At 42.9% G+C, this 11,522-nt stretch overlaps 1 protein-coding gene across 3 annotated transcripts; it reads right to left on the bottom strand.

Annotated features, from left to right (window-relative positions):
* Positions 1-978: 978 nt before the first annotated feature.
* atl3 (atlastin 3) lies at positions 979-11,103 on the bottom strand. Of its 3 annotated transcripts, none has more exons than XM_049029581.1 (14): positions 11,034-11,103; positions 9,593-9,825; positions 9,223-9,357; positions 8,612-8,716; positions 8,235-8,285; positions 8,012-8,068; positions 7,400-7,492; positions 6,608-6,746; positions 6,258-6,385; positions 6,068-6,124; positions 5,411-5,482; positions 4,685-4,876; positions 4,081-4,320; positions 979-2,520 (listed from the first exon to the last, which is right to left on the bottom strand). In XM_049029581.1, exons 2-14 carry the CDS (start codon positions 9,800-9,802, stop codon positions 2,458-2,460), a joined length of 1,542 nt encoding a protein of 513 aa, XP_048885538.1. In that variant the 5' UTR covers positions 9,803-9,825; positions 11,034-11,103; the 3' UTR covers positions 979-2,457. The 3 variants fall into 3 exon arrangements, with proteins under 3 accessions (XP_048885538.1, XP_048885537.1, XP_048885536.1); XM_049029580.1 differs by having other exon boundaries at positions 10,960-11,072; XM_049029579.1 differs by lacking the exon at positions 11,034-11,103 and adding an exon at positions 10,511-10,909.
* Between the last annotated feature and the right edge of the window lie 419 nt (positions 11,104-11,522).

The following is an 11,522-nucleotide window of genomic DNA, read 5'->3' as shown; positions in this document are numbered from 1 at the left end:
ATTAAAAATCATTTCACCATTGAAATGACATTATTGACACGGATGCATATACGTTGGTTGCCAACGTTGATATTGTAAATACCATTGCAACTAGCTGTAGTTGTTAATGCAATACTTTTGTCCTTCACTTATATCCTCTTAGTCAGCCTCTTGCTAGCTCGTACCGTTATATCAGTAAATGACTGAAGAATAGCTTGTTTTTGCACGGAAAGAAGTTGATTACCTACGTTGTTTTATTATTAGAAACTAGGTACAATTAAGAAGCCAAATAAAGTTAACACATATCTACGTGTATGTATCATTTTCATATTTTTAATCAGGTTCCCTTTCCTCGGGTTGCCCAAAACCACATTAAAAGAACGAATCGACGTAGTCACGTTTAACTATTCTGCAGGATACCACAGTTCCGCTCTCGCGCTTCTCCCTCTAAGGCGCCTGAACTCGCTTCCAAATAAGGAAGCGAATAGTAGCACCGGCGGCGCGCGCGCGCCCCACGCTGCTGCTCGAGCGCTGTGCGGATTGTGGCGTCGATTGCCATATAAGGTAATAAGCCATCTCAGATCTGAAGCGAACTTCGTTGAACTGCGCGTGGATTAAAGAGAACCGCAGAAGGCGGCGACGGGCGAGACAGCGCCGCAGTAGGCAAGACGGCTGTAGCAAGGAGGACAACTTCCGCATTTTAAATAGGAGACCAGTTTTTGTAAAGTTTTTCTTGTCAATATTATATTCTTTGATCTGTAGTATTGCTCCGAAGTTATAACCAAGTAGAAAAAAATAATTAAAACAAACTTTTCTCAACATGGATTAGATCTCGGTAAAACCAAATCGAAACAGTTTTACTTGTGCTGCATAAAAACTGTCATTTTGTGTTTAGTTCAATGCTGACACCTAGTGTTTTGAAGTACAAATGTAAATAAGTTTTAAGGAGTAGCAATTTGCATGAAAATTATCGTAAAAATAAGTAGGCACTTAAACTGATTCATTTTAAACGTTCTCATTTTATTTAGTTCAAAAGCTTTTACTCCTTTCAGTAACAATTCCAGTAAACGATATAATACAGTACATGCTCTTAACGTGTAAGCTGATTTGGACAAAATAATAAATTTACAATTAGCATCGGTAAAGCCAAGAAAGGAAGCTGAGTAAATACATTTAATGCAAATGTTTTTATTACGTAAATGAATAAACTTTAGATTTAAACAAAGTGTAAAAAGTGCAAAGAGTATCAAAGTTAATGAACAATACCCACATCATTTACATGTGCAACTTTACAGGATGATGTAAGATATAAGACCTGAATGCAACATGCTGTGGAATGTGATGTACATTATATATATATATATATATATAACATTACTGCTTAACTGAGGGGTGTCCTCTTGCAGCTGGAATTCTTTTTCTGTATTGTCAAAATATAAACTTTTTAACTTGTCCTTCACTACTTTATCTGTTCCTTGAAGATGTACTTTGTGCGAGTTACTGGAATGATATAACCAAAATATCGATGAATATGTCATGATTTAAAATAAATCTTGATATGATATGGCAGAGTTGAGTTTCTTAAAGACAGGACTGGAGTCAGAGTTATCAGACAGGATGTAACAATGTAAGTAGTGGACCGATTCCCATGTAATAACAATATCATGACAATGGATTCATTATGGAGTATACACACAACCAACCTTTATGTGGAAAGTTTATCTAATTGTTAAACATGAGAAAGAAAGAGAGAATAACAGGGAAAACAATATGAATACTACAGCGGAAAAACAGCTTTAAGCAGAAAAATAATGCATAAAAAATGCAGCACTTAATTATTACCCTGGGAGTACTGCTATAATTATGTATAAGGCACATTGTGTAAAATACAACAGGGCATTAACGCAGCATGGTGCCAGATACAATTTAAGGCACATATAGACATTAAATTATTAAATTACATAGTACACTGGTGTTTAAATTATAAGTAATCGTTTGCAGATGAAACCCAGATAAAACACATTTTGATATTGCAGTCACACAACCCAAAGATTGTGGTGACAAAGCTAACTGACCAATGTTTTATGTGATAAATTCATCCACTTCCTAGTTTTGAATTTTCTAATCAACAAACACCAGTGCCCCTGAGACAGGGTAACAGCTTAAGGCAGTGTGAATGCATAGCAGTACAACACGACGTTCTTTGGGTTCTAAGATGGAGACCTGCAGTACACCTTAACGTTTAAAGCTGGACAGTGCTGTAGGTTGCCATGCTTTTGTGCTGGTGAAATGGTATTACTGTCATTGCCACGTAGTGTATTGTGGTGTGTAAGGGTGTCAATGGTCAATTAAGATTTCAGAGCCTGTATACGACCAGACACTTGCACTGTTTCTCTCTTGGTGTCCATTCTGTGAATCACTATGTTGTTATGTGAGCCATGAATGTCACCTGCCAGCCAGTGAGCTTTATTTTGGATCCTAACTTTGTTTCTTCTGTTGCACCACTGCTGGCATTCTGGACGTGTTTAATACCACTGTAGCCTAAATAAAAAGAGAGAAGGATCAGCAGATCACACACACACACACACACACACACACACACACACAGACGCACAAGGATGGACATAACTGGCACGCAAGTACACATTCACCTTTAAAAACGATATGTGCAACAATCGATTGTTTGTAAAAGCACAAATGTGTACTTATGTTATGTGCATTTGTGCTGCTATGACAAGAAAACACCTTGCATTTTAACCTGTATACCGCAAATGAAATAGAGTTAGCATATAGAGATTAAAATGCATTATATTTTGTTTTCATATCAGCGCAGATGTACATAAAATAAGTATGCATTTACACTATTACCACAACTGATTGCCAGACATATCATTTTTAAGGGTGAATGCATACCAGTTATGTCAAGACACAGACAGACAGTATTTAGACAAAAAGTTTTGGGACGCCTGTCAATTACATTTACAGGAATTTTTTATGACATTCCATTCCAAATCCAAAGACATCAGTATGGAGTTGGACCCCCATATAGGTATAACAGCTGCCACTCTTCTGGAAAGGCTTTTTGCCCAGAGTGTGCCTGTGGGAATTTTCCCCATTCCTCCTAAAGACCATTTGTGTGGTCAGGTACTGATGTTGGATTTGAGATCCTGGCTCAAAATCTCCGTTCTAGTTCATCCCAAAGGTGTTCGATGGGGTTAAGCTCAGGGCTTTGTGTGAACCAGGCAGGTTCTTCCACACCAAAGTCACCCAAACAAGTCCTTATGGATATTGCTTTGTGCACTGGGGCACAGTCATGCTAGAGCAAAACAATGGCCTTCCCCAAATTGTCTGAAGCATAGAATCGTCAAAAATGTCTTGGTACGCATATCAAGTTCCTGTGGGTGTAATGGCGTGGTGTCCCAGTACTTTTGTCCATATAGTGTACATGTAAAATCCTGAGGTCACACTAATGCAGTGGTTCTCAAAGTCGGTCCTCGGGACCCACTGCCCTGCTTGTTTTCCAGCTATCCCTGCCCCACACGCTGCTGATTACCTGGATCAGCTGTGTTCAGTCAATCAGACGCTGAAAGACAGCTGGGACTTGTGTGTGGGGCAGGGATAGCAGGAAAACAAGCAGGGCAGTGGGTCCCGAGGACCGAGTTTAAGAACCACTGCACTAATGTATTGCATTAGCCAATTACGTTCATTGTAATATGGAAATGAATGCACAGCCACTCTGGATGACACTCATTTAAAGAGCATGTTAGTATTCATTCAGAAATGCTGCATCAAGTACCTTCATAACTGGAACTGAGACCTTTCTGTTTCATGGGACTGCATGACCTCAATATTTGTAAAAGACTAATTCTCACTCCATCATGAATGTAATTGTGTTTTTATTTGAAAGCCTGATCTGGTATGATCAATTCAATAGGTACAGCACATTTTCACAACATTACCTAACTAATTAGAGGATTGATTGGCTGAGAAGTCTTCACACTCCTAAAGTTTATCCCAAAAACTTCCACACATACTGGCCCTTTGCGGATAAGATCGGCCACCCCTGTTTTAATGTGATGTGACCTTTGACAGGGAACTTACCTGTTCCAGTAGTACCCCAGCAGCGTGGTCTATTGCACTGCCAAGCCCACGATATTTGCCAGAATAACGGATGAAGGCCCAAGTGAGCATGGCAATCATGGCCAGGCCCAGGACAAGGTCGCACAGAGACGCCATGCTGGCCAATCCGATGAACAGCAGCAGGCCCGACAGAACGTACAGGAAGCACACAAGGACAAACAGCACTGCAGGTGTTCGGAATGCACTGAAGACATTCTTGGACTTTTAGCAGGGAAAAAAAAGAAGCTATATCAGTAATACAACGTTAGTCATTCATCGGTTACATTCCACATATTAACTTTAATAATTGGTTTATCCTAGGTATATAAAATCCCATCCAACTCCTTATCCAGTACAGTGTCATGGAAGTACATTAAAAATAAAAGGCATTTTCCTATGTGTCCACGGTATACTGACTAGTCCAGTGTTTCCCAATCCAGCCCTTGGGGACCTGCAGGCAGTGTACATTTTTGCTTGGGAACTGGGAAGGAGCAAAAACGTGGACCATATGCGGGTCCCCGACGGCTGGGTTGGGAAACACTGGACTAGATGGTGACACTGCTTCACAGTTGAATCTGCGGCTGACCTCGTTGTGTTTGCTGAAAGACTGCCACATCTCCTCCAGCTCCTTCTCCAGTTGGCTGTAGTAGCGCTCACAGAAGTCCTGCCCCCCCATTTTCTTGGTGGACGTGAAGAGATCCAATGACTCCTGGAGGCAGAACTGATGCTTTTCCTGTAAGGAGTCTGGCGAGACGTAAGGTAAGTCTCCGCCGCAGACCTGACGGGGGCAGACAGTGGCGGGGGGGACAGAGACAGTCATACAACAACATTTTAAACAGATAAACATTCCACTACATTTAATTCTTAGGTATTGCAGGAAGGTCTTGGAGGCTGCATTCACATTGGGGATTTGACAGGATGTATTTTCTTAACGCACAACCAGATCATAAACTTATTGTTCTTACGGGTGTCTTTACATCGCAGCTATATTTAACGGTTCACGGCATAACCCAGAACAACACCTGCAACCTTTGTCTGTCACAATGCGTTATATTTATGGAACTGACTGCAGGTTAGATCCTCGGGTAGTGCCTCTGAGCTGTGCCCAAAAGCACCTCCGCTTCACCAAAACTGGCTTGTACTCCGCTTCACTGTGGCTGACCGACAACAACAACATCCGAATGATAACGTTCTCAGTGTCCTTCAGACTCAAGAGAATGAAGTGCCATCAATGAAATGGGAAAGGTCTCACTTCCTGGAACATACACCCCTAACTCTCACACCGTCCTGACATGTGCAGGGATGCACTAACCTTCTCCATGTTCTTGTAATATTGATCTTTGGCTGCTGCCACGGCTGCCAGGTTGTTGGCTTCTGCTGTTGCCTGAAGGAGGACGACAGCTTTACCACAGTTTTCAAAAAGAGTCCAGGAATAAAACAGCACAAAATCAGCTTTATGTGCGTCACTCACAAATTATCACCCAGTCTGATACCCTAAACAGAAATGCAAACAGGAAGTCTCACACGAATAATACTTTCATCCAGTTTTCAGTTAAACACCCTTAAATCTTACCTTTGTTGCAAAACAAGCCATTGATTACATTTATGAATACTAGCACTCCCAGTATTAAATTGAACGCACAGATTACATACAAACCTGTACCTGATAAATCTGTAAAAGACAGGTGGATGGATAGACTACGGTTTGCATTTGTTTTTTAAATCTACATGCTGATAGAGGCAGCAGTGATTATACAATTTAAATTATCCAGGGAATCTCACATGCAGTCAGAAAAAAATGGGAAGAGATGCTCTTATCCAAACTGTCTTTGTTCACAGAGCAGAAAATTAATATTTTGCCAGAAGCTACTGCTCTGTGCAATCAGTGTAAAGGTGAAAACATGGAATAGTCCCATCGAGAGACACGAGGCAAAACTCTAGCGGAAGCAGTGGTAATTAGGCTAAGTACCAGCAACATGGATTTCGGATGGGGAAGGTCCTCGCCTTGGTAGATCTTTATGTATGCCTAAAGACAAAAAAAAAAAAAAAAAAAGAAAGTTATCACCCACCAGATAAGGAAACAGTGACAGTGCATCTCCAGCACGCTGTGGCAGCTACAGCTGCATCAGAGAGAGTAACAGGCGTCATCACCGCCTCACCTTAAAATACTCGAGCAGGCCCCTGCATGTGACCTTGTTGCCATTGATCTCCTTTTCAGCCAGGCTGGCTGGCTTCAGCAGTGTAGGAATCAGGGTACGGAGCCCGTCCTTAAACTCCTGGGCCACGTCTGAAAGCAATTAAACAGCCCATTGCACTTGCGGTACAAATTTAACACGTGTAAAACCGGTTTGTCTCAGACAAACGCTATTTCATTTCACTGTTCGCCTGCATATTTTTAAGTGACAGTGAAGTTTGACTTGTCTTGACCTGAAATGTGCGGGGATGAGACAGGAATGTACAGGACGTCGCCACAAGCCGTTTGAAAGTGACGGAAAGGCAGGCGTAGTACCTCTTAGCTGCCCCCGGAAGGCAGGGCTGGTGGCCACCTTCAGCCCTGGGTGTGGCAGCAGGAAACAGGAAATGGAGTTGAAGCAGGAGTGGATATGCTCTCTCACTGACTGCAGCTCCTCGTGCTGTGACTCTTTTACCTATACATACATATACACACATTAGTGACCCTTCTACTGATACACACTCTATTTACGAGCTTCTGCAGTCATACTGATAGAAACTGACTACTAGACATGCGAGGTGACACTGAGCAATCAGTGGGGATGATACAACTTTAGCTATCAAATGTCTGGCTCTTTAGAAATAGATATTCAAAAAGATGATCTTCAGTAAAAAATAAAAAATTGGCCGAGGTCCCTGGCCATTATGGCAATGAAATAAAGATTTGCCTTATATTTCTGAAAGGTTATCAAATATCAGAATTCACACTAACATAATTCATGTGCCATTTCAGTTCCATCAATATTTTCTCTGCACCAGGATGCACCAGCGGTGACCAAAGGCATATCATGTCTACAGGTCACTCATGGTGTATGTGCAAGATTACAAATTCATACAAGCTCCCAGGATTCAGCCTATTTTCCAACACAAACATGCTCCTTGAATGACACAAGATAAGTATTAAAATCTACACAGCGCCACCTACGTACCATCAAAGGACTAGAAAACATCGCACATGCTGCAGATTATGCCAATATTTAAAGAAAATACAGGTACTACTATTAAATAAAATAGAAGCACACAAGCCCTATGATGCCATATATAACTGTACTGGATTCCAAACATGTACCTGCAAGCGTTTGTCCAAGAAGTCACTGCCCCCCTTCAGTCCGTAGGGATACTCATAGGGGAAACTCCAATCTCTAATGAGGAACATTAGGGACTGGGTTGGGGGGGGGGGGGGGTGAGACACAAAAAAAGTGAGATAATTGAATTATTACATGGGTTCATGGCATGTAAACAAACTGCCAACAAAATGTTAGCCCTAGTGACACCAGTGCATCATGAAGGACAGGAAACCCAATGGCATGTGCCGCTAGGACAGAGCATGCATGGGACGCCGCCGCAGCCCCCAGCGTGCAGCCGCCGCAGCCCCCAGCCTGCAGCCGCCGCAGCCCCCAGCCTGCACTGCCACTTTGCATCGTTGGGCAGATGTTGTGGTTTGTCCACTTTGTTAACAGATAGCATGGGGGAATTAGCACAGCTGCTAGTCTACCTTGATGGGTTATTACACAGCATGAACTCCAGTCAATTCATAATAAAAAGCTTAATAAGGCCACTGGGTCACAAGAGCCTTTTGAGAGAAGAAAAAAAAACTGCAAAGTATAAGTAAACTTTTAAAAACAGTGTTACTTTGAAATGAGTGACTAAAAACGCAGTGGTCTGGTTAATGTCTTTGTACCTGAAAAGGCTTCAGGAAGATTTCATCCATGGCAAGGCGACCATACTCTGTGAACAGCTGAAATGAGGTACAGACAGGTAGGATTATTCGGCAGTGCTGGCGACGGGCATCATTTTGCGTTGGAATGCGCGCATGGCGTGTGTTTAGCGTGTGTTTAGTGTGTGTTTAGCGTGTGTTTAGCGTGTGTTTAGCGTGTGTTTAGCGTGTGTAGCAGATGAGTAACCTGAAGCTGCTGTAGGTCATCCTCCTGGATATTCTGAGAGAGGTTGTAGATCTACAGAAACAAAACATGTTGCTGAGCTCCAGACACAATGGAAGTTCAGGGTTTGCCTGCTACAAAAATCAGGGATGCAGAAGTAAAATTATCATCATGAATACAGACACACACATGTACGTTACACGTACACAAGTAGAATAACAAAGAAACCAGGCCGAGGAGAACCCAGACATTGTGAAGGACAAAAGGACGCTAGTAAGGTGAAGATGCAAACCACCTCGCAAGACTGAGAACCATCCACATACACAGACAGACAGACACACAAAAAAACAGGACAAACAGCATGTCAATGCCAAAAACATGGTTGATCAGACAGGCCACACCTGTATGGAGCTAGTCATGGTGCTAAGGGCGAAGATGGTGGCGCAGTCCTTTACAGTAGACTGGGTGTCAAAAGCTCCTTGGGTGTCCATCAGCACCACCGCCACCTGCATGGGGCACAATGCAGACCTGACACAGCTGCCCGTCCATGACGGCCTAATATGTGTGAAGTACCAGGCTCTTCCACCAAAGGAATTTCCCGAGGGTGGTTTGGTGCCTGAAGCAATGCATGCATACAGAAAACATGAGCACAGTGCCTGAAGGAGTCTGGGGCAATTACACGCTAAAGGGCGTAATGTAAAACCTGTGTAACAGCATGTGACATTACATAGCAGCAGAAGGATCACAGTGCGTGATTCATTTACACGGAAAAAGATATTTTCAATTTGCAATCAAATTCATCCATTCATTCAAATTCAGGGTTTCAGAAACGCATTTTCCAGCTTAAAAAGTGAGGTGTCTTTACAGTAGCATCTATATGACATCTTGCCACTGCATATTTAGTGGTATTTTCTATTTCCTCCTTTTACCGCTTAAAACACAGTACTCTTTACATCACCAGCAGTGACACAGAACCATGCACTGTCCCTTCAGAGGCAGCTTCGGGCAGTACCTCAGTGCCGTCTTGCTTTTCCACCAGAAAGACCTCGCTCCACAGCTGGATTCCGGTGGTTTCTGGTTCCGAGCCCCCTCTCCAAGAGAAGCCTGTCAGGGGCTCATCCTCTGATCCCAACCAGCTGTCATCAGCCTAAACATGTGGAGAGAAAAAGGCAGGAGTCACGGCAGGCAGCTGGGGTTACTACACTAGGCATTACTGTGCTGTGCGGCCAACCGGGACACGTTGCTCTAAGCAAACAACCTCTCTCCGTGACAGAGAGCCAAGTCACTCCGCTGCATCACAAGATTTGTGCCTAAATCTCGGACGGCAAAGATGCGACGGCAGTACAGCCACAGAGATTCTCACACGACGTACGAACACTGACCTTCCTGTACATGTACCGAAGCATGAAATCCAGAATGAAGCTTTTGCCCTTGCGGAAGGCGCCGGCAACAGACAGCACCACGACATGCTTGTCTCGGACGTGTGGGGACAAGAGAACTCGCTCCAGAGCCTCTGTGTCCAGGGAGAAAGCGTGATCGTCCTTGTTAACAGTCACAATTTGGACTGCGCCAGGCTCGCAACTCCCCCTCATTGATGAGACGCTGGTATTGCTTCCTGTGCGTGACAAACAGAGAACACTCATTTCAATGACAATAAAAATATGAATGGAAAATAAACAGCATTACTCAGAAAGTACTTCACAACAAATATCCCCGCAACATGAAAACATGACAAACCACACAGTAAAGACTTCTCGTAATGTGAGAAACCATAACATAGACATACAGATACTAAAGCATGAGCTAAGACTTCCAAACTACCTCCGTCAGTGGTCATTAAGATTAGCACAACTACATCACGCCTGGCATTGTTACAAGAATACTAATTAACATTTTTATTATCAAACACCTGAGATCTTTAGAACATGGAATGCATTTGATATACCACTCGTGTCTAGCCATTACTTAGTAAGATATAGCAGGGTAAATGGCCTCTAAGAGGTTAGGGCTCTGGATGCGCATCTGTCCTGGACAGCTGCTGGCTCTGCGGGTTTATGATGAGGCTCCCTGCCGATCAGACACACTCCTTTGCCGCCAATACTTTCTGAACACAACTCTTTGTTGCACCCTGGCGCGTTGCTTTTATCCGTGGGACAGAAAACACCAGCAAATCGCTGATCATCGCAGGCCAGTGTCTCTGCTAAAAACCAAAGCCGCAGATTCCGGACATTTGTCACGGCAAACACTCCGTAACGTCATGGGTTCTGTTCTTAGGCCCGTGGAGATAATTTGAGTATTACCTGTTAAAATGCTTAGACGGAATAACGCCATGACATTTGCAATTGTCCATTGGTGGTACGAAAATGTTAACATTCGCGTTACAAAATTACATTAGTATATGGGATGCAACAACCACGGATTAAATATCGTCACATATACTCTCTATACGCAGCATGCAGGCACTATAACAGAGCTCAAAAAATCTTATAACATATTCTACGCCTGATGCGACAGATATACCACAATAAACGCAAGGTAATTAAAGAAAATTTATGTCCAATAACACCATTACAAAATGGCTCCAGAGCCACAATATTAAAAATGAATTACTGCCAACTATAGTCAGGTCTCGAAATGTTGATATACGCAGCATCTATCAAGATACTACAACACAAACGCTCAGCCCAGAAAAATCTAAATTACATGTTAGAACTATGCAATCAGTACATTTTTCTCAAATTATTTATACCTTAAGTATCCGGTTAATTGAAGCGCAAGCAAACCCTTTCCTTTTAATGACTGTAAAAAATATCCAAAACTTACAGCTACCAGCGAAGTATATCTTGACGTTCACTTCCCCACTGAATTGCCATATAGGGATTGTAGTTCTGGGATTTAAAAGTCTCATATAACTCAAACAATGTGCGGCAGCGATGAAACGCCATCTCCCAGGGTGCACCTCGCTAAGCGAACAGCGCATCATGTATATATTTAAGGACGTGGTAGGCTTGAATCATTACCAATGCGGAAGGGTGGAGTGCAACACGCTGTTTTTCCGTTGCCGTAGTCACTGACGATTTTTGGGTGTGGGCGGTGTGCTTGGTTGCGACGAAGTGAGGGTTCGCCCCGGCGCACACAAGCTGTAGCTGGCACTGACTGGAAATGAAATTGGAAGTTTATCGTTGCTTGCGCTTACTTTGAAGGCATTGTTATTTTTTGTTTTGGCGCAAAAGTGTTATCCCTTTCTAGGTGTGTCACATGATGGATCATGACTGTTGGAGTTGCAGAAAAAATAGAGAACTTGACCTTGGT

The sequence above is a fragment of the Brienomyrus brachyistius genome, chromosome 10, assembly GCF_023856365.1.
Source record: "Brienomyrus brachyistius isolate T26 chromosome 10, BBRACH_0.4, whole genome shotgun sequence".
In the NCBI taxonomy this organism is placed as follows: domain Eukaryota; kingdom Metazoa; phylum Chordata; class Actinopteri; order Osteoglossiformes; family Mormyridae; genus Brienomyrus; species Brienomyrus brachyistius.
This window is presented reverse-complemented; position numbering and strand designations above follow the sequence as displayed.